At 27.4% G+C, this 24,978-nt stretch overlaps 3 protein-coding genes across 3 annotated transcripts; 2 read left to right on the top strand and 1 right to left on the bottom strand.

Annotated features, from left to right (window-relative positions):
- Window positions 1-6,282: 6,282 nt before the first annotated feature.
- On the top strand, window positions 6,283-7,524 carry LOC107637184 (F-box protein SKIP23-like). The gene has a single exon (XM_016340622.1). It carries the CDS (start codon window positions 6,283-6,285, stop codon window positions 7,522-7,524), a length of 1,242 nt encoding a protein of 413 aa, XP_016196108.1.
- Window positions 7,525-10,466: 2,942 nt separating this feature from the next.
- On the top strand, window positions 10,467-20,138 carry LOC107637183 (F-box protein SKIP23-like). The gene is made up of 3 exons (XM_016340621.2): window positions 10,467-11,663; window positions 19,840-20,022; window positions 20,130-20,138. The coding sequence occupies exons 1-3, from the start codon at window positions 10,467-10,469 to the stop codon at window positions 20,136-20,138; spliced, it is 1,389 nt and encodes a 462-aa protein (XP_016196107.2).
- A 3,263-nt stretch (window positions 20,139-23,401) lies between these two features.
- On the bottom strand, window positions 23,402-24,715 carry LOC107638099 (transcription initiation factor TFIID subunit 2-like). Its single transcript, XM_088485659.1, is given in 3 exon segments — window positions 23,402-23,590; window positions 23,860-24,217; window positions 24,403-24,715. Coding segments are annotated over 3 exon segments (588 nt in total). The 5' UTR covers window positions 24,519-24,715; the 3' UTR covers window positions 23,402-23,476.
- Between the last annotated feature and the right edge of the window lie 263 nt (window positions 24,716-24,978).

Here is a 24,978-nt window from a genome sequence, read left to right as displayed (position 1 = left end):
TGGATTTCCAATGATAATTTTGATGCTACTCAACATTTTTTATAGTGCTAGTTAGTTATACCACTAGTTAGTTTTTTAGGCTTTTTCTATAAAAAATAGAAACCACAGTTAGAGTAGAGATGAATCTGGATAGGACATGACTAAAATCTTAATTCGATCAATACTAAAATTAAGATCCAATATCAACATTTTTTATTTTGAATCCAAAATGATCTGCACATTTTTAGATTGGATATCAGATATATTTGTAAAATATAAAAATATTTTAAAATTTTTATTTTTATTAAATTATTTTTTATTCTTTTAAATATATTTATTTCTAAAATATTATTAAATATACTTATCTTAAATAATATAACATATATGATAATTATTAGTTGAAAAATATAAAAATTTATTTATTTATTTATTTTTTACGGATCCATAAATATGTGATACTTACTTAAAATTCATAATCTGATTCTATTAATGTATGAATCGAATCAAATTATATCAACTAGCGGCTCAACAGGCATTAGCCGCTTTTCTATTACTTTTAAGAAATTAATTTTTATATTTTTATTGTTAAAATTTTAAATTTAATAAAATTATTTAGATATTAAAAATAAAAAATTTAAAAACAAAAATATTTTTTGAAATTATTTAACTTTTAGAATATATAAGATTTATAAATTTAAATTAAATAAAAAATTAAAAAATTTATTATGTTATTAGTATGTGTAAAAAAAATCAAAATAAAGATTAAAAAATATTATTTACAAATAAATTATTTATAAATGTTATTAGATTTATTTATTTATTTTTAATAGTATTTAATTTGAATCAGAGATAAAAAATGATATTTAAAGTATTTTTTTATTTTTATGCATAATTCTAATTGATAAAATTTTTTTAAGTTTATTATTCAATTTTTAAAATTATCTTTAATCTTATTATTTTTTAAAATTATTAATTTATATTTTTATTATTGTCTCAACACCACTGTGATATTGTATGGTTCTCTTTTTTTGTCTTTTTTTTCTTCCAAAATTTCTTCACCCGATGGTTATTAATTATCACCAAATATTATTATCACAATTTTTAATTTTGTCTATCACTTTGTTTTATAACAAACTATTCTGTTAACTTTTTTGAGTTGTTGAAGTTTTGTTAAAAGAATTATTTTTGTGTCTTTTAAATATCTATATGTATAAAAATTATAATTTTTTTCTTGATGTGCGTATTAGTTGTCTTATTTTATTTGATTAAGAAGAAATTTAAGATAAAAAACAACTTTTTTACGTAAATGCGCATTCAAATAACTTTAATTCCCAAAATGCGCATGGCTGAAAATGTTTCTGAAAATGCGCACTGCCAACTCGCAAGAATCACACACAAAATGGAAATAGGATACATATCAAGGGGGTGTCCACGAAATAGGTTCTGGCCACTGACACAAACCATTTCATTTGTTTCAACAACGAAATGGATCACCTCACACATGGCACACACAAAATACATCATATCACCTATAGCACACACGAAATTAACCATGTCACTCATGACACACACGAAATGCATCATCTCTCTTATAGCACACACGAAATGACCCAACTCACATATGACATCCACGAGTTGGGCACTTCATGGGAGGCACACACGAAATGGCCATCCTCACATGTGGCAGGCACGAAATGGGGAGGGGGTCAGTCAAAGCAGCAAATCTCAGTGTTTAGGATTCCCGTACGAGCATGCATTGGGTGATTGGGAGGCAATTTATTGTTGTCTTGTGAGTGTAAAGCAATATAAAAGGAGGTGAAGAGAGGGGAGGGGACCAATTCGAAGGTAAAAAAGAGAAGAGAAGTAGTGGGTTGTATGAGATAATTTTATTTGTTGGTGGGATGAAAAAAAAATTTTGTGCTGGAGAAATAATTTTTATTATTAAAAAAAATGAGTGAAAGTGGAATTAATGTGGAAGAAAACTTTAATAGGTTAGATGAATTTCACATTTTTGCTCATTTACATGTTAAGGTGAGTTTTTTTTAATAAATAAATAAAAATTTGTTAATGATAAAAAAAATTGTTGTAAACTAAATAATTGTGTTTTGATCTATTTCAATTTCAGCCGGCACGTGTATTGACTTCGCATGGCACGCTGGTCGATGTTTTCTCTGTAGACGAAGCAGATCCGAGTATGGAGATTAGGAGACAGATGCTTGAGCCGTATCTAAGAAGAGCTATGGAGTGTCAACTCAGCAGTACACCCATTTCGTGCCTGCCCGCCCATAGTTGTTCCTTCCATTTCGCTGCTGCCACCATGGAAATGGGATAGCCATTTCGCGGGTGCTGGCCCTGACATGAATTGCCCATTTCGTGGGCACCTGGAGTGAAATGGTATTGAAATCCATTTCATGGGCACAGGGCAAGAAATGGAAATGTGCATTTTCAGAAAGAGTTCCAGCCATACGCATTTTGGGAATTAATATTTTTTAAATGCGTATTTAGGTAAAAAAACCGATAAAAAACATTCAAAATTTTTGCTATATTATCAAAATTTGATGTCAATAATTCTAAAAAAAATATCAAAATATATTATTTTTAACTAAATAATAAAAAAATAAAAATACATCATCGTAAGTTTTTTAATTAATAATTATAAATTGAAGTCGCACTTTAATATAGTACCTTGGACAAAAAACAATTATTGTTATCTGCATTTGAATATTATCGCTATAAAATAGTTACTTAAAGCGAAACAATACATAAAGATAAATAGAAAAATTTCATCTTTCTCTCAATTAAAAAAAATAAGCCATATTTAACACTGGCAAGTATTGTTATCGTCTCTAAAAATACATAGATACACCGGAATAAGCCATATTTAACAAGAATTCTTTTAATTATAAATTAAAAAAATAACTATTTTTCAAAAATAATCCACTTCAAATATATCAAATTGGAAAGTTCCTTGTTATTTTTGGGAAATAATTATTTTTTTAATTTATAATTAAAAAAATCCTTGTTAAATATGGCTTATTCCGGTGTACCTATGTATTTTTAGAGACGATAACAATACTTGTCATTGTTAAATATGGCTTTTTTTTTAATTTATAATTAAAAAAAATTCTTAACGAAGCCATGCTTGTTGTCTGTGTTTTTTTCTGTACTCCTATATACTGTTTGTAGATCTATATACTATTTGGAGATGATGATAATGGATTAAAAACGCGAAATTCAAACTTGCCAATTTTTATAGAGTTTGTCGGGGTCCGGCAAACTTACTTAAATGCAAAAAAAAAAAAAAAAAAATCGTATTTTAGAAAAATATGAATTTTTTTTATTTTATTATTGAAAAAATCCCAAAGGTAAAAATATTTTTAACTTTCTATATAATAAGTATTATTTAAATTATCTAATGATTTATCCTAAAAATTAAAATTAATTTTTGTTATTATTTTACTTTTTTTTTGTTTTCTAAATTAGCCTATATATTATCAACTTATTTCTGTTATTTATGCAATAATTTTTTTCTTCTAATAGTTATTCATTAATAAATGTTAAATTATTCAATTTAAATTTATTCTCTTAAACCACTTTTTAATCATATAGTTTGAATCGTTTGAACAAGAGTTCTTTAGACTCTAAAATTTTTAAAGTAAAAGAAAAAAACAATAAAATAAATTAAAATACCTAATAAAATAAAATAATTCAAAAAATAAAAGACATATAAAAAACTAATAAATTAAAACTTACATGCCCATGAGATAGAAAAAAAATAAAATAATAATGAAGATTAAACTAATAAAAAATATATATTTAGATATTTATTGGATTGTCAAAATATTTAAAAAATCAAAATTATTAATAAAATTTTTATCTTGTCACATTTTAAAGTTATATGGAGTTTGTTCACTCTATCATTAGTATGTGCATGTTTTTTATGTCCTTTGTATGATAAATAAAGTGCTTTGAGTATAAAGAAGTCTTTGCGCAACTGGAGTATTCAGGAATAATATTTTGAGTATAAAGAAGTTTTTGCGCAACCGGAGTATAGAGAGCAAAATATGTTCGACAAGTGTAACACATAGATAAGAATAGCTAATGTAAATAATGAATCATAATACGTTTGGATTTAAAATGACAATGATATGAAGGGAGAGGTTTTATCAACACTCTCATAACAATAGATAAGAAAAATATAGAGATGAGGCTGCTGTGTAGTAGATGATCCTAATAGCTGAAAACAAAATTATAAGCGACTATATAGTAGATTTTGTACTCTTTCCGCTTTTGGTCAAGAATAAAAAAGATAGAATATGGCAAGTAATTAAAAAGTATGAAATTAAAATTTTTTTTGTAGGTGACATAGATTTATTTAAATTTTCAGGAGTTTAAAGTGCATATTTTTAGGTTTCGAATTATTTGATAAAAAGTATAACAAATTAAATATCAGTGTCAATAGTCATTTCATTATTCTAAATGAATTGTTTGTAAAATCCTCAATGAATATTATTTGGCCTTATTAAACTGAGCTTTGAATAGAGGTTGACAAATAAAAAAAAAAATAGAACACATAAATTGCTAAAATATATAAATATTATTTGAAAATTGATTCAAGTATTTGAATATAATTCAAATTCTTTGAATCTATTCGGTGGAGCATGAAATTAGTTTACCAGCCCACGGTGGACTCTAATTATTCTTGTAGAGGTTGGCCGGTGTATAGCTTATCCATCGGTGAATACTTGTAAGCTCTCTGTCAATATGAGTTATACGTCGGCGAGGAGAGAACAAGGAGGTGGGTACCTGCAAAAGACACTTCGACACTCAAGTCAATAAGTGTTTAAGAGGTATATAATAATTCTATGAATATAGAATATGTTAGACATGAAATAGAACTTATCACATGTGTGTCCTTATAATAATTCTATGAATATAAAATGTAAGACATGAAAATTGAACTTATCATGTGTTGTGTTTATAATAATTCTATGAATATAGAATGTAAGATATGAAATAGAAGTTATCATGGGTCGTCTCTATAGAGATATAGAAATTAATGTCTTTTATAGGTATAAAATTGATAAATGATATTCATGTTATGACTGTTTGGTCATTAAGATGGAAATGATGGTTATTAAATCGGTAATAAAGGTGTCGGTTACAAGTAAAGAATGAATGATAGTTAACGCTGAGTTAAAACTCATAATGTATAATAAAGACCGAGTTATAAGGTGACGGATCAATATTAAAAATAATAAAATTTTGTTTTTTATTTATATTTTTTTTTCCAAATGAAAACACAAATCTGTGCGAAAATAAATCAGAATGGTTTAAATAGTTTTCACTATCTCTAAGATATGAAAATAAAGGAAATCGGTATAACTATTTTTGTGTCTTGTAAGTAGCTTTGTTTACAAAAATAGGACATCAAACTATAAACATAAAGATATAAAATTGTGTTTGACAGCATAGACATTAATATCGTATTTTGTGATATCAAATTTGTGTATTTTATATTTTTTCTGTCAATAAAAATACAAAAATACGAAATCATATTTTATTTTTTTTATTATCATTATTTATAATTATATTTTTTATTATTTATTCTGTTTTATAATTAATTTATCACTAAATAAAATAAAAAAACACTAATTTTTATGTTCTGTTTTCGTTCTTTTTTTTGTTCAGGAGTCTTAGTTCTCAAACCACCGAAATATTCCAAAATTTGAAAGGGATTTCGTGCTTCTAGCCCACAAAAATGAGGTGGTAAATTTCTTTTTTCCAGTATACAAAAAGCTTAAGCCCAATAATGGAGGTGAAAAAAAACATTAAACAGTAACTAAATCATATATTCTATACTCTCTAAATAGTGTGATTCTTAATTATATATAAAAACTGAAATCGGCTTTTATTTTCTAGTGAATATTATTGAGTTATACATTGTTATACTATTGACAAAATGATATCAATTAAAAAGGTCTTTATATCTTCATGAAAACTGAAAAATTAGTTTAAATTTTGAAATACAAAATAACTAAGTAATCATAATTAATCTTAAAAAATCACTCAAATAAAAATATTTAAAATATATTTTTTAAAAATATTTTTTAATAATTAAAATTCAACTTATATAATGGATTAAATTGTATTATCTTTTTCCATCAAAGTTAGGCCAGAAATTAATTTTAAACGTGTCAAATATTATCTTATCTCATCTTTAAATATAATAACCTTCCAAGTCTTTTGAGTAGCCTTTTTCTTTATTCTGTAAGTCAGTTTGCGTCTCATCTGAAATTTGCAATGGTTGAGTTTGATCGATGGTCACACATCCATCAAGATTTGTTTAACGAAATTACTAAGCGGATCTATTCATATGACAATTACATTCAACTTCGATTAGTTTGTAAGCAATGGAACTTGAAACTTCCAAAGATTCCTGATGGCAACAAAGTTCCGTGGCTGGTACTATCCACTGGCAGTGCAGCTAAAGAATCTTTCGAAGAAGAAGCTCATGCTCTTGAAGAAGAAGTTCGTGCTCCCGAGGATGAAGGAATTCTTGACGCTCGTAGTCTCGAAAAGAAGGCGATTTACCACCTCATTTTACCAGATATGCAAGACAACATCATGTGTGGTTCTTATCATGGATGGTTGATCATTGTAATGGTAGATGAAGGTACTGTAAGAATCCTAAATCCATTTACAAAGGTTCACTTGGATCTTCCTCCAGTTTCAACTCTTCCAAATGTAATTAATATTAATGGAGATGAATGTACTCTGGGTTATAAGGGCGACATGATCACTAGAAATACCATTTTCATGCATCAAACCCAAATTTGGAAGGCTATTATAAATTCAGCTCCTAACAATGACAATGATAGTGATTTTATAGCAGTGGTCATATATGGATTATTCCTAGAATTGGCCTTTTACATGCCCAAGAAGAAGAGATGGATTAGATTTCCAACAAGAGATCTATACGACGTTCATGATGTCATATTTTTTGAAGAGAAAATATTTGTAGTAGACGGTGAAGGCCAACTATATGAATTTGATACAAGAACAAAGTCAGGACCAGTGGGAGGAAAACATGAAGCCACACCACCTCCATCCAATGTAGGAATACTTAATTGTTATTACTATTTAATTGGAGGTGATAATGGAAGTTTATTGATGCTGGTAAAAGGGGTAAGATATAGGTATTACATGAAGAATCAAAAACGGTTCTGCGAGTGCAAAACTGTCAAATTTGATATCTATGAATTGAGAAAAAATGAGAAAACATGGTCAAGAATACACAGTTTGGGGAATTACATACTAGTAATTGGATTCAATTCTTCTGTTAAATTACTGCCAAGCAATTTTTTAAATTGCAAAGGAAATCAAATCTACTTTACAGATGACATGCATGACATGCGTGAAGTGTACTTTGAAATCATTACTCCCCCTTTTCAGATTGGCATCTTCGATTTGGAAGATGGGAGTTACCAAACATTTTTAACAGATGTGGACTTTTTTTGTCGTCCTATTTGGATATTACCCTAGTTTAGGTTTTTGTCGTCCTAATATGTAATCAAATATTTGGATATTACCCAAATTTAGCTTTCATGTTTTTTTTTTTTTTAGATTTTTTGAAGAAGAAGAAACAAAACAATGAAACAATACAATTTTAGAATGCGTTTCATTTAAGTTTTATTTTTTGTTTTTTTTAATTAATTTTTATTCTCAGAATTTTATAAAAAATAATAAATTTTGTTTTTTATTTTTTTTTACAAAATTTTAAAAATAAAAATATTAAAATTGAAAACACAAATCCTTCTATGCCAAAATAAATCAAAATGGTTTAACTAGTTTTTACTCTCTAAAATATGAAAATAAAACAAATCGGTGTAACTATTTTTGTATCTTATAGGTAGGGCTGGTAATTTATATCCTTCTATGCCAAAATAAATCAAAATGGTTTAACTAGTTTTTACTCTCTAAAATATGAAAATAAAGTAAATCGGTGTAACTATTTTTATGTCTTATAGGTAGGGCTGGCAATTCATACCCTACCCGCAGGTATCCAACCTGGTCCAACCCGTTCGGGTAGGGTAGGCTACCCTACCCGCACCTTATATATAACACATATTTTATAAAAATTAGTATATAATAAAAGAAGTGAAAGTTGAACCCACAACCTCTCTTGTGTAATGACTTACAATAAGTGAACAACCACTAAACTAGTTAGTTAATTTAGTAATTTAGAGCATTAGTTTTTTATTTTTTATGTTATTAATATGTATAAAATTTGAAATGATTGAATTTTATATTTACTTTGAAAAAATTTGATATTTCTGCGAGTAGGGCAGGGTAGGATAGGGTTTAGAACTTTAGGATGCGGGTAGGGTTAGGGTTGAGAGATTCTCAACTCACGAGTAGGGTAGGGTAGGATTTTAATAAAATTTTCAACTCGCGAATAGAATTAGGGTAGAGTCCAAATCCTATCTTACTCTACTCATTGCCAGTCTTACTTATAGGACATTGAGAATTTGAGATATAAAATTGTGTTTCTTGCCCCTCTTCCTTTCTTGTCCCTTTCTTAAATGCTAATAGCAGAAAAGTGACTTTCTCTAGGATTTGGATTAGCTTGCATCTTTGTGACAAATTAGTATATGTTGTATTTTTTCTGTCAATAAAAATACAAAAATACGGAAACACATTTTATTTTTTTATTTTTTCTTTTATTATCACTATTTATAATTATATTTTTTATTATTTTATTTTTATTTTAAATTTGTGCGAAAAATAAAGTAAAACAAGATTAAAAAAAAAAAACCATTAATTTTTGTGTCTGTCTTGTTCTCCATTCTCAAATCACCGAAATATTCCAAAATTTGAAAAGGGCTTCATGCTTCTAGCCCACAAAAACGAGGTGGTGAATTTTTTTTCCGGTATACAAAAGGCTTAAGCCCAAGAAGCAAGAATAGAGGGAAAAAAAATTAAACAGTAAACCAACTTGGGTTGGTCGAGTGGTTCGCGACGGATTAGTCCTTAGCCTGTCGGGTTAGGGGATACCGTGGGCAACCAAAAAAAAAAAAAATTAAACAGTAACTGAGTCTAGATTGTTTCATGGTTATTTATTTTTTTTAATCAGCTACCAACTAAATTATAAACCCAACCAAGGCAATCAATTTTAGATTGATCCAATAAAATTTTAAAATTTTAAATAACAAATTCTAAATTCTTACCCATTTAAATAGATAAATTTTTATCTCTAAAATTAAATTCGTTTAAATTTTAAGTTAAATAAAATTAAATTGAGCCAGCATAAACCTTGTAAAAGTCATTTTAGTCGTTTCATCGAAAAATTGCACTTAAATGCAAAACTTTATCATTCTTTTTATTTATTTTATAATGGGAAAATAACATAATTATTTTTTTAAATAAAAAAAGTCCATCAAATATAGTTTTTATTAAATAGAATAATGTCCGTGTTAATTGGAGATGGGAAGAAAAATTTTTCCACAATGAAAAACGGACAAGAGGACAGGGAGAAATGTATGTTAGGGTATATTTGTATAGAGCGAATCACCAAAAAAAAAAAATATTTGTATAGAGCGGAAAGTTCAGGATTAGCTCCTATTTCAATTCATATTTTTTATAGGAGGCTTTGTTGGAATTTAAATTCTTTTTTTTTTGAAATTTTAAATTTTGATTTTGATTTGATTTGAAGAAAGATTTGAAAAGATTTATATGGAAAAAAAGTTTATCTTTTTAGTAAAATAAATTCTATATTTTTTATAAATGTAATTAATCGATTCTATAATTTTATTATTTTACTAATTTGTAATTAAGTATCTATATTTTTTTAATTAAATTTTAATATTGTTTTTAATTTGTAATTAAATTATTTTTATATCAACCATATTAAAATTAACATAATATTTCTTCTATAAAATATATAGTCAAATATTTAATTAGGTTTTTAATTATAGATACTTTTAATTTATAAAAAAATACTCTATTAACTCTAATATTTTTTCATGGGTCAAATTATAAATTTGAAGATAAAATTTTGAAAGGTTGATTTATGAGTTTGTTAAAATTTGATTTTTAGATTTATTATGTTCTCATAAGAGTTAAGACATTTAGTTGGAATTTAAATTTTTTTATTTTGAAATTTTAAAATTTAATTTTGATTTAATTTGAAAAGAGATTTAACTAGTGTGATTCTTAATTATATATAAAACTGAGTTTGGTTTTTACTTTTTAGTGAATATTATTGAATTATATATTGTTATATTATTAATAAAATGATATCAATTAAAAAGGTCTATACGTAGGAGATCTTTTCAAAAAATAAGAAATCAGTTTAAATTTTAAAAAACACAATAACTTACTTACTATGGTTAATTTTAAATATAATAACCATCCATGTCTTTTAATTTGAGTAGTCTTCTCCTTTGTATTCTATAAATCAGTTTGGGTCTCATCTGAAATTTGCAATGGGTGAGTTTGATCGATGGTCAAACATTCATCAAGATTTGTTAAACGAAATTACAAAGAGGTTCTATTCATATGATAATTACATGCAACTTCGATTGGTTTGTAAGCAATGGAACTTAAAACTTCCAAAAATTCCTGATGGCAACAAAGTTCCGTGGCTGGTACTATCTATGGGCAGTGCTGCTACAGAATCTTTTGAAGAAGAAGCTCATGTTCTTGAAGAAGAAGTTCGTGCTCCCGAAGATGAAGGAATTCTTGACACTCGTAGTCTCGAAGAGAAGGGGATTTACCACCTCATCTTACCAGATATGCAAGACAACATTATGTGTGGTTCTTGTCATGGATGGTTGATGATCATAATGGTATATGAAGGTACGATAAGAATCCTAAATCCATTTACAAAGGTTCACTTGGATCTTCCTCCAGTTTCAACTCTTCCAAATATAATTAATATTAATGGGGATGAATGTACTATGTATTGTGGGGACAGAATTATCACTAGAAATACCATTTTCATGCATCAAACCCAAATTTGGAAGGCTATTATAAATTCGGCTCCTAACAATGACAATGACAGTGATTTTATAGCAGTGGTTATATATGGATCATTACTAGAATTGGCCTTTTACATGCCCAAGGAGAAGAGATGGAGTAGATTTCCAACAAGAGATCTAGACGACGACGTTCATGATGTCATATTTTTTGAAGAGAAAATATTTGCAGTAGACGGTAATGGCCAACTATATGAATTTGATACAAGAACAAAGTCAGGACCAGTGGGAGGAAAACATGAAGCCACACCACCTCCATCCATTGTAGGAATGCCTAATTGTTCTTACTATCTAATTGGAGGTGATAATGGAAGTTTATTGATGCTGGTAAAAGGGGCAAAATATAGGTATTACATGAAGAATCAAAAGCGGTTCTGCGAGTGCGAAACTGTCAAATTTGATATCTATGAATTGAGGAAAAATGAGAAAACATGGTCAAGAATACACAGTTTGGGGAATTACATACTAGTAATTGGACTCAATTCTTCTGTTCAAATACTGCCAAGCAATATTTTGAATTGCAAAGGAAATCAAATCTACTTTACAGATAACAAGCGTGAAATGTACTTTGAAAACACTACTCCCTCTTCTGATATTGGCATCTTCGATTTGGAAGATGGGAGTTACCAAATATTTTTAACAGAGGTAAACTTTTTTTGTCATCCTATTTGGATATTACCCTAGCTTAAGGTCTTTTATTTTGTAATTTTTACTTTTTTATCTTGGACTTTCAAGTCTCTTATATTATATCTTTATTTTATTCTTCCTTTGATCAAGCTAAGGTACCTTATCACCTTTTCTGTTAGCATACTTATATATTTAATTATTTTAGTCAAATATTACTTATTTTCTTCACCTTGCGTTTTTTTGGAGGTTTGTATTATAAATCACAATACATTGTATATAAGTAGAAATTGTATAGTAAGTAGAAATTGTTTAGTAAAAACATGTGTTAAACTCATCCATTAAAAACTTTCACTTTATTTTTACCCAACCATATATATGTACGTTAGTAGCATTAAACCGTGCTGCGAATTTGAAGAATTACAAAGGAAGTGGAGATTGACAAATGGGCATGACTTTAATAAGAAAAAGTATAGAAAATTAATTTTTAGTTAGTTAATACTAATTAATTTTAGTGTTTAAATTTATAATTTAGAATTTAAAAATTGAAATTTAAAATAAACAAAATAATTTTTAAAAGGTTGATTGATGTTAGTAAAAAAAAAAGTTGGTTAATAATTTCTTAGTATTACTCTATTAATTAATAATAGTCTTTCCTCTAACTTTTTAACAACTTTTAGATAGTGCAGCTTTAAATGTAAACTGAGGACAATTAGATTAAAGAATAATTTTAATTAATATTAATATTATCAACTAATGCATGGTAGCTGGCACTCAAGAGCCAACACGGTGGGTGACACATGACATTAACGAAGATGAACATGTGGTAAAATATGAACAATTTTGGATGTAATGTTGAGGTATATTTTTCTTGGCCTAAGAAGATGTTTGATGTTGTCATGGCAAGGTGGCTTTAGAAATCATTGGTTAGGTTGATTGCTTGGAGGGGTGTCCATGGATTCGATGAAGGTCAGAATAATTTAGAAATTAATTTGGTGTGATTTTATGGGGTTTAAAGTTAGGTAAAAGTCTTAAAAATAGACTTAATAATTATTTTGGGTCGGATTCGGAACAAAACGAATTCATCTTTACCCGACCTATGTGCAATTCAAGGGAACTAAAAAAATATATGTTTTAACTTTTAAATTAATTTAAAATAAGCATCAAATTAAAATTTATGGACAAATTGTCAAATTTAAGTTCAAATATAGATATCAACTTTTCAGTAATAAATTTCTTTTTTATAAATAAGTGCATTATAAATAAGTTTTTTTTATAAATTATTGTTAAAATTTTAAAGACTCGGTTTTCATCCGATTTAAACTCGATATAGTTGTGACAAAAAAAATATTTAAGTTTCATTAGATCTATGATCGGGTTAAGATCTAAAAAAAATATACTCAGTATACATTTAGAGAACCAGATCTAAATTAAGACAAATCCGATTTTATCCACCTTATAAACACCCCTAATTGCTTGAAATACGATAATTCAATGTATTAATAATTATTATTAAAGATATCCAGACCTTGGTCATTATCAACTGGTAGTGTTCCATTCAACATGTAAATCTTCATGCTCCATAGAGAAGAGCAAGTTGCAAACTATTTGGGACAAAAGCTTATTAAACTTATTATTTTTACTGATGTTAGCTTCTCAGATGACTTATTTAAAATTAATTTCTTGTTATTTCTTTATTTTTGTTGAGCTCATGTATAATTTAATATCTATTTAACATTTAAATAAAGACTAAATTTAATATGTAATTAGATTTCTTCAAGCTATTTTTATTAAAAGATACAAATATTTTAAAAATTTTATTTTTTTATTCGGTGTAATCTATTATGAAATATTCTAAAGAGTAAATTTTTTAGTATTTTGTTTTTTGCTAAAAAAATAACTAGTAAAAATTTAATTACAAAATACTGACATATGCATTCATATTAGATCGAAACTAAATTTGTACCCACATAAAATACCCTCTGTACTCTACATGGCACTTTAATCCTCTAAAAACAGAATACTTTTGTCACACGGAAGGTGAATACAAGTTTTCGATTTAATATAGATGTATATGTCAGCATTTTTATCTTTTATAGGTACAAATGGTTATTTATTTCCATAAAAATTCAATCATAAATTTTTAAACTAGTAAAAGTGCTAGGATAATTAATTTTGTCTCTTCACTAATTATTTAAAATATGACCCTTTTTAATGTCAAAATTAAACAATAAATATGATCCTTTTTATTTTTCTCACGTCTTTCAATAAACCAAGAATAAATTTTTTTTTTCAACTAAGTTACAGAATCTAACAACAAACCGGGCTGCATGTTGAAAAGGTCATTAAGTCAACTTTTTGGATCCAATAAGCAATCACATACTTACTTGAATGGCTCAGCTCATGGCATTCTTCCTTGTACTCTTTTGACATTATACATAGAGAATAAGACAATTTATTTTCGTCCATGACCCGTACATGGTACCAATAAAATGGATGATATCCTTAAAAAATTTTCTATCTTATTTCCTATTAAAATATGTCAACATATCATTTAAGGCAAACATATATAAAGACAAACTTACTCATCAGTCATCACCCTAATATGACAAGAAAAATTAAATAGATATCTTACTTATTATAAATTGTTCAGTGTCCTTTCATATACACTCGTTTTCAAGGCTTATTAAAAAAGGATACCTTGTTGCAGTAAGTAAACTCTTTTTTTTTACTTATATTATATACAGTATATATATAAAATTAAGATAGTGGGACATGTATATGGATAAGATCAAAGATAAATTTTTATACGCACACATGACAGGAAAATTAAATACATAATTAGTACTAGTAAATTAAGGTTCATAACTTTAATTTACAAGGATTCAAGAAACAAAGGTTTGTAACTGCTTACAAATTACTAACTATGATAACGTTTCATAAAATATTTGATATATATGTGCCTTATTAAAAGGTTAAACTTTCACATGTACCAATCACTTTTTTGGTACAGCAATATAGCAAGTACGATCTAATTAGCAGTCAAATTTTTGTCATATAGTGATGAATAAAAAGTCTAAAATGTCTTTAGTTATATAATAAAATTATGGAAATGACAGACTGGCTTTGTGCTTCATGGTTGAAGCTAATAGAAAATTGAGGTCAGAATGTATGGCTCTAATGGCTGGAAGCTGATGGACCATTTATTTACCAACCCAAAAAATATATTAGATGAACTTGGATTACTAAATAATAAAGAACCTAGACCCGATAGTGATATTTATTTTGTTTGTAAAAATTTTAAACGTTGTGGTTTTCATGTAAAACAATCCCCCAAAAGTATTGTTTTTGTCCCCAATATTTGGAGTAAGTCCCAAAGTTGTCCCTAACATTTCAATCGTCCTATTTAAGTCCCTAACGTTTCAAAATTGACTTAATGTTGTCCTGCCGTTAGGGATCCATTAACAGAATTGACGGCGGAACAAAATTGAGACGATTTTGAAACGTTGGGGACTTAAATAGGACGAAAACGTTAGGGACAAAAACGATATACAAAAATAAATTTTAATTTAATTTTATCTTTCAATAATATTAATTTTTTACTGTATATAGTATTCAATTATTTTATAATTACATCTAAATAAATTACATTTAATCACATTACTTTCATTTTAAATCATTTTTTTTATAATTTTAAAGAATTTTGATACATTAAAGACAAAAGGTATAATTTATATTTTATTATATATATATATATATATTATTTTTTTTTCTGCAAGTTTATATACTAGTCATTCTACAAATATTTCATGATAACTAAAAATCTTTAAGAGTAAAATTATAAAAAAATTAATTTATTTAAAATAAAAGTAATATGATTAAGTATAATTTACTTAGATGTGATTAAAAAATAATTGAATACTATGTATAGTAAAAAATTGATATTATTAAAGGATAAAATTAAAATTTATTTCTATGTATTATTTTTGTCCCCAACGTTTTCGTCATATTTAAGTCCCTATCGTTTCAAAAATGTCTCAATTTTATCCCGCTGTCAATTCTGTTAACGGATCCCTAACGGCAGGACAACATTGAGTCAGTTTTAAAACGTTAGGAACTTAAATAGGACGATTGAAACGTTAGGGACAAAAACGATACTTTACTCTTAAAAATTTATTTTATATTACTTGACAAATAATTAGATTGTTATATTCAAAATTTATTAACTAATTACTTTTGTTAAAAATATTATTATATAATTGTTCATACCCTAGACCAATGTCCAGGCCCAGACCCAAACACCTTAAGAAGGCCCCATCAGTAAGGTTGGCCTTCCCCCGCAACTGACATCCGCATAGGAGGTCGGTTCCAACGCTAGGAAGTCGGTAAAGAGTGTTAACGGGCAGATAACACTCATTCAAATAAGTAACTGCCTCTAAAATCTTTCAACCCACTCCCCAAGTCAAATCTCAACCTCCCTAAGATAAAGGGACGGTTATCCTCCTTAAAAGGTAGAACTATCCCAACGGTAGCTATGGGTTTACCATTATAAGTACACTGACAATCCTCAGGTAATTAGAAGTCTCATACTCTTAAACTTGCTTAGACTCTTGCTGACTTAGGCATCGAAGTGTCTTTCCAGGTACCACCCCCCTTCCCTTGCACATACATAAGTCGGACGAGGACTCTTGACCGCGAGTCGGATCAAAAGCCTCCTCATTCACCCGATTGGGCCAACCTTGTGAGTCTAGCTCATCAATCTTCGGTTACCCAACGTAACAATAATATATTTTTTTATCAAAATATTTTAAAAAATAATTTATCTAAAATATTATATATAAGTATATAACACATAGAGATATTAACTTTTTTATTTTTTTTAAATTAAAAAAAGCATAATAAGTATTAAAATTATATACAAGTCAGACTATTGCAGAAATATAATCACATAAATGCAACGTGAATCACCCTAATCACATCTCTATGTAAATTAAATGAGTCAGACTAGATTTAGCTTTCTATATAAATCAAAACAGTCTGGTTCGATTTATACATATTTGCATGTTATCCTAGTAAATCTAATCAGGTTGTTTCGATTTATGCATGCGTGCATGCTATCCTAGTAAATCTAAACATAGTGATTAGATTTACACATGCATAAATCAAAACAGGGTGATTAGATTTATATAGAGAGCTAAATCTAGTCTAGGTCATTCGATTTATTTAGAGAAGTGATTGGGGAGATTCATATAACATTTTTTAATAACCATATTTTTTTATTCATTTGATAATTTAAATAATTATCAATAACTTTATACTATTCACGTACGGTTTCTACCTTCTTCGATTCTCTATATTTATAGTTGCACTAAATTTTCGTATCTTTTTTTTTGTTTTAGTTAAGTTTAAAATTTTAAACATTATTTTAGATTAGTAACATACACGAACAAAAAATTATTAATTTCTAAAAAAATCGATGTAATTTAAAATTGTTCATTTGAAATTAACACATTATTTTTATAAAAACCAACACATTTAAATTAGTATTCAAGCAAAAAAAAAAATAGTATTAAAAAAGAATAAAAAATTAAAAATTTTAATAAATTTTATTTGAACATATATAATTAAAAATTTAAATGTGTTGGTTTATATAAATATAATGAGTTGGTGGTTTTAAATGGACAATTTTAATTCACTAATTTTACGTAAATTCATATATTTTTCTAAAAATTAGTAATTTTTTATGTGTACACTAATAATTTAAAATTGATGTTTATCTCTATTGTAATTTGAAACCATTTATTTTGAATTGTTCACTACAAATAAACATGAAAAAGTTATTAATGGGATCAAATATTATTTTCTCCAAGAGAACCTTATTTAGTTTATTTAATGGGATAAAATATTATTTTGGTTCTCAATGTTTTGGCCAAATCCTAATTTGGTCCTTAACGTTTCAAACGTCATACTTCAATAAAAAAAAAATTTAAATCTCCTATTTCAATCCCAAAAAATATTTAAGCAGGTTTAATGTTGTCCTACCATTAAATTTGACACAAACAATTCGCATATTGAATAGCCAATAACATTCGATTTCAGTATATAAGTAATATCGATCCACCAACGGTCATTAATATAAAAAATTTTTCTTTTGATTTTGAAGCGTTCATAATTGATTATTAAGATTTAAAATTTTGTACCAAAAAAATGAGAAAAATGTTATAAAAAGATTTTGACTATATATTTTTTTTAATATATAGAAAAAGATATGACTTAATTAGTAATATTATTAACGTTAATAGTAAGACTATATTAAATCTGTTTAAAATTTTTTGAAATGAAAATAGTATTTAAAATGTTAAAGACTAAATGAAAATTTGTTCCAAATATAAAAAATAAAAAATACTACTTTATAAAGAAAAGAGAGTGTGGCACGTTTTTTTACTATACTATATTAATACTAATAGATGTATAAGACTTAGTTCCATTTGTTATCTGTGGGTCGGATTTCTCAGCCTAAATAATAAACCAAAAAAAATAAAAAAGACTGTAAATTTAACAATTATGGTTTCAGAGTTTGTAATCTCATAAAATAATGCTAGCCAAAAATCATACAAAAATAATGCACTTAAAAATTATTCATTATCCTTAAATTAATATAAGAAAAATCATGTACCAAAAAGGTCTATTAACCGTTCAATAAAGAAATTAGCAATCAAAACAAAAGGTCATGACAAAAAAAAAAATCGAAAACATAAGGTAAGCCATCCAAAAAACCAACGACTAAGCCACCAAGCCACGCCACCAACAAGAGAAGCTTGTGTCAAGAGGCAGCATGATGTAATTTCCATAAATCACACCTCACAATACTTTCCATTATAAACACATGTTACATAGAAAATCACAACCCTTTGTTTAATTAATTATTAAATTCAATGGACACTTTACATGGACCATGAGAGTTCCAAAAAAGTGCTCTGGACCATTTGAAAACTTTCCAAAAGGTTAATACTTTTACTTTGTTAGTAGTATAACAAAATAATATTCTGTAATGTATAGATAGAATTAATGAAAAATAAAATTTAATTTTTTAATATTTTTATTCTCTTCATTTTTTAACATATTTAGAATAAAAATTAAATTTTATTTTTTATTATAAAAATTATAATATTATAATAAAATTATTTATTAAAAAATTAAATTAAAATACGTATATAAGAAATTATATGTCTAAAAATAACTAGTAAGTAATTTCGTTAAGAATTTGATAAAGATAATTTTGCCAGCTAAATAGTCCTATTAGTACTCAATAATTTTAGTAGAATAATGACTTAAATATAAATATAAGTATATATACTTTTGTTTCTTATTTTTTTTCATAACTATATTATATTATTTCTATTGTTTATAGACTATAACATTATTTTTTAAAAGCTAAGGAGCTGTAGTGACATAGTCTTTTCACCCTTACCTAAAAGTTTCAGATTCGAGTTTCATTCCTAATTTAAAAAAAAAAATTATCTTTTAAATATATATATATTAAATTAAAATAAAAAAATTGATTAGCAAAATAAATAAAAAAGTGTGAGTGTGTGACACTGATGATAATAAAATTTGTGTGGCAAAGACATTTTGGCACGTGCTGGTACCCCAGAGACATAACTGAGTTATGTACCTTTCCATGAAACATCACCTCTTTGTGTTTTTTTTTTTTCATTTTCGGTATTTTCCTCTTAATAACAAACCATTTAATTAATAAACTTAAACATCACGAGTAATTAGGGGTGCCAAAAATTTTTAGAAGGTGGGATCCCCGCAGGAATTGCCCTGAATGGGACCCAATGGTAGAGAATTTTCTTTGTGGGGATGGAGATGGGGAGCGAAATTCTCTCGAGATAGGCGCGAGGACCCGAGCGGGGATTCCCGCCCCATCCCCGATAATTCTCCGAATCTTTTAACTTACTTAATAACCCTTATTTTATTTCTAATATAGGGGTTTTTTTAGTAATTTCACTCATTGAAAACCCTAATTCTATTATTCAAGATTTTATTTTATGGACTATGATTTGCTATGTTATATTTTTGGACTTATAATCTTGGATAAGATATGTTTGTGTGTTTGTAATAATATTTTGTAATTTATTTTTTTATTTTTTTATATTTTTTATTATAATTTTCATATAAATGTTAAACATAGGAAGATGGAGAATGGGGTCCCACAGAGAATGCGAGGAACGCGAAGAACGGAGATGGTGACAATTATTCTCCCATGGCAGAAAATGAGACGGGGACAGGGATTAATTCTGGGGGCGGAGACGGGGAGCAGGGAGGCATCCCCCTCCACGCCCCGCCCCGTCCCGCCCCATTGACATGCCTACGAGTAATCCATTTTTGGGTTACACCTAAAAAAAAGTTGATCATACAAAATTATTCATAATATACATCTCTTCTTTTCTAATTCGCTCTCACTTCCTATTAATTCACTAGTTTCATTAGTCACCAAAAAAAAAAATTCACTAATTTCATTTAAATCATATTGTATGACCAACAATTTTGTAACCAACATTAAAAAATGGATGGAAAAGGAAAACAGAAAACCAACTACGTTACCTTTAATTTCCTCTTTTTATGAAAGAAAGAGAATTAAAATGAGGATGTTAATTATCCAGATATTGACTAAAATATTATAGGCCACCTAAAATAATATTTTCTAAGGATTAATATTTAAAATCATCTCTGAAAAATTAATCATGTGTTGATTTAGTCATTAAAAAATCAAATGCACCTCAAATTAATTTCTAAAAAGTATAATTGTAAATCAAATTAATCTTCCATCAAAATAATCAATTATTTGATTCACTGTTTTATATATATATATATATTTCAATAAATTTATTACTTAATACCGAATGAAATTTTAAAAGTGATATTTATTGTGACCGAATGAAATAAATTGATACAGTATGAATTCTACAATTTATTTTCGTAAAACACTTGATAGATTCACTTGCGATGACCCATGCAAGGTCCCTACAAGTACGAAAAATAAGTACGAAAAATTTGAATTGTGGGCCAAACACGCTAACAAATGACAACCATTGTATCAATATGTCCAACGTATGGATCGCTAACTTAGTAGCAATATGCTTGCAAAAATATGACGATGATATCACTAGATTTATAAAAATCCTATTGCACATGGATGCGAATATTATTATCATTTCTATTATTCACAATTAATATATAACTAAAATTATTAATTATTTAAAAGTATTAAAATACACTTATTTACTTGCTATATTAAATTAACAAAAAGTAAATTGTATAAGTTGAATTTTTTCTATATTAATTCTATTTCGTATTGAAATAGTACCAATATATAATTCATAATATTACACTAATTTAGTGTTCTCATTTTCTTCTAACTAATTTCTTACGAAAAAAATTTTCTACCCAAATTGAACTATAATTTTTTTCGTTAGAGACAATTCTAGAAGAAGCCAAAGAGGAGGTTAAGAAAGAGGCTAAAGAGAAGACGACCATTTTATCTCATCTCTGTATGGGTGTAGGACGAAAACTTGCTCCTGGGTAAATGGCAACAGACAATGCCAAGATGGTTGCAAGTGTAAGCTCAATGACTATCAGAATCACCGGAAGGTACCGGAGCCCCAGAAACTCTTTACTTCTATCTAAATTTTGAGTGTACTCAACACCATTTACTAATACTTTGTTGCCGACAAGGTCTGCACATAATTTTGGGCTTTTAAGTGAGGAGGGTCACAATAATAACTAAGGTAAAAACAAAGATCATTCTCCGTTACGGGTACATCTATTTTTCACACAAAAACTTTTGTGTGGAAAAGGAACGTGCAACTTCCAAGAAAATGATCTTTAGCATCGACAAACGATGTCAATGCACTCAAAATTTAGACAAAAATAAGAGCCTTCGGAATATCGGCGCTTTCGGGTGATTCTGGCAGCCATCACGCTTGCACTTGCAAGCATTTTGACATTGTGTGCCGTCATTTTTGTAGGAATAAGTTTTCGTTTTACAAAATAGTTAGTCTCTTTTTTAACCTCTTTTTTGGCCTCTTCTTTGGCTTTTTTCAGAAGGAAATCGCTTAGATAAAGATGTTTAAAATGTCTTTTTTTAATGTTTTTAAGTAATTAAAATTTAATACATATAATTAATTAAACTATGTTATTTTTATCAAAATTAGATCAAATAAATTGATTTGGCCAAAAAATTAATAAATTATATTTTGAATTAGTCTAAATTAATATTTTTTTATAAAAAATCATTACAATATTTTTATTATAAAAAATGACTAAATATTCTTTTTTATATATATATATATATATATATATTTTAAAAACCCTAAATTCTAACCATTTTTTTGTCATTATAGAGTTAGAATTTAAGATTTTTAAAATTAAAAAATATATGTAATAAAAATATTTTAGTTATTTTTTATAATAAAGTTATTGTAGTTATTTTCTATAAAAAAATATTAATTTAAATTGGTTCAAAATTTGGTTTATCAATTTTTTTATTAAATCAATTTCTTTAATTTAATTTTGACAAAAATAATATACTTTAATCAATTATATATATTAAATTTTAGTTAATAACAAACATCTTTAAAAAAAAAGACGTTTTAAACATCTTTATCAAAATATCTTCCTTTTCAGAATTGCCTCCAACTGAAAAAAAAAGTTGTTCTTCAACTTAATAAAAATTATATGGTGAATGCTACACAACTCCCTCTAAAATAACATGTAAGTTACCCTTCATTATGTGTCACATTGTAATTGGTTCTTATCTTAACCATAGTTAGGGCGCCAACGTCATCGCCATCTACTGCCCTCCCACACAACCTCTCTTCCCAGTATAGCCAGCGCCTCTTTTTGCCATGAATCACTTCTTACCCACATAATTAATGGTTAATTTGGTTATTAAGTTTTTTTATTAAAAAAACATATCTTTATTTAATTACGTGATGGAACATATATTTATATGTAAAATATAATATAATAAAATAAATCTATTCAAAGTATTTAAAAGTATAATTAAAATCATGAACATACAAATATAATAATAAAATTTGTACTCCAAACAAATAAACATATTTTTTTATCATACATATATTATTTAAAAAATAAATATATTATTAAAATTAATAACAGAAATTTAAAATGATAAAATTCAACTTTTTTACCGTATTTTTATAGTATTTTTATTTTTTTAATTTTTAATTTATTAGTACTTTATTATTTAATTAATAATTAAACAAATTATTTTTATGAAAATTTACTTTTTGTATTATATTAGAGAAGAGACCAATATAACAGTTTAAAAAATAAATTATATAAATATTTAAAAGATAAATATTTTTTTGATACTTAAAAAACATTTTGATACTTATTTAAAAGATAAATATGAAATACATACCTAAGTAATATTTAGTTTGGTTATTAAATTTTTTTATTAAAATAAATCTTTATTTAATTACACGATAGAACATATATTCATATGTAAAATATAATATAATAACTCTATTTAGAGTACTTAAAAGTATAACTAAAATCAGAAAAAAATATATTTTTTATCGTACATAAATTATTTAAAAAAAAAAATAAATTGTTAAAATTAATAACACAAGTTTAAAATGATAAAATCTAACTTTCTTACAAGTATTTTTTATAGTATTTTTATTCTTTTAATTTTTAATTTATTCGTACTTTATTATTTAATTATATTTTACATATAAATATATGTTCCATCACGTAGTTAAATAAAGATATATTTTTTAATAAAAAATTTAATAACCAAATTAACCATTAATTATGTGGGTAAGAAGTGATCCATGGCAAAAAGAGGCGCTGGCTATACTGGGAAGAGAGGTTGTGTGGGAGGACAGTAGATGGCGATGACGTTGGCGCCCCACCTATGGTTAAGATAAGGACCAATTACAATGTGACACGTAATGAAGGGTAACTTACATATTATTTTAGAGGGGTTAGGTAGCATTCACCAAATTATATATAGACAATGTTTCGATGCAGACTGAAAATTCAGTTTCTACAATTCACTCTTTATTTTTAATTTGATATAATAAGTAAATAAATGCATCTTAATACTTTTAAATGACTAATAATTTTAGTTATATTTTAGACTTTTAATAGTGAATAATAGAGACGATAATAATATACGCACCCATGTGCAATGAGACTTAGACTCAACAAAGGAATGAAACCCATTTTCAGAGACCGGCTGCTGCTCGAGCCGTTCACTCTCAGCCTTGGCCGGCTTGCAACGGTTAATGAGCAAATTCGGCACCAGCTCCTTCTCCAGAGCAGACAAGTACACTGAGCCGGCAGCTTCAGCAGCCGAGGCAGGCGAATAGACGGAGCTCCACCTCCTGTCATCGTCCTCCGCCTGCTGCTGGTGCTGCTGAGGATAATACTCGAACTCAGTGGGCTCACCGTCGACGGAAACACTCTCAATCCCCAAATTCTCAGCGTGCAGGCGAACGATCCCGATCTCCGGCACGGCAATCTCCAATTCAGCATACCTGCAGCTCAAAAAGCCACAACAAAATCAAAAGCTAAAAAAGAAAGAAAGAGAACCCCTCGCTCGAATCTAATCAAATCTAAGTTGGAGGGAACCACGAGAACAAGAAAACCTAATCAAGAACCGCAAGCAGAGAACATTTGTAGTTTAGAGGAGAAACGGCAGGAGAAAGGGAAGTGAACTGACCTGTAGAGGAGGCGTTTGTGGAGGTTGATGGAGAGTCAGAGCTTCTAGTGGTGAACTAGGGCGCCAGAATTCTCGGGTTTAGGGTCCTCGTTCTTTGGCTTACGAGGCTTCGCCATGACACAGAGACAGAGAAAGTAGAAGAGAATCGATCTTCTTCCTTTGTGTATTCTTAACACTGTGCTGTGGTGTGTGGTTCGAGTTTTGTAAACAGCCAGTGCTATCAACTTAGCATTCTGCACATATTGATATGGTTGATGTGATTTGCTGATGTGTTTGTCCCACACTTTAAATGATCCTGTACATATTGATATGGTTGTTGTGATTTGCTGGTGTGTTTGGCCCACAATTTAAATTCTCCGTAGTTATAGGGACCTTGCATGATGGGTCAAGGCAAGTGAAGCTATCGAGTGTTTCACGAAAATAAATTGTAGAATACAACATACTATATCAACAAAAAATGCTATTTCTCCTCTAAATTTCAGTCTTTCATCAGTTTTTAAATTTAACAATATATTATTTTAATTTTTTATACCCACTCTTATACGGTTAATAACTTAATATAGAATAAAAATTACT

Source organism: Arachis ipaensis, chromosome B4 (genome assembly GCF_059453495.1).
Source record: "Arachis ipaensis isolate K30076 ecotype BB chromosome B4, ASM5945349v1, whole genome shotgun sequence".
In the NCBI taxonomy this organism is placed as follows: Eukaryota; Viridiplantae; Streptophyta; class Magnoliopsida; order Fabales; family Fabaceae; genus Arachis; species Arachis ipaensis.
The sequence above is the reverse complement of the archived record's forward strand: the minus strand, read 5'-3'. Positions and strand labels throughout refer to the sequence as shown.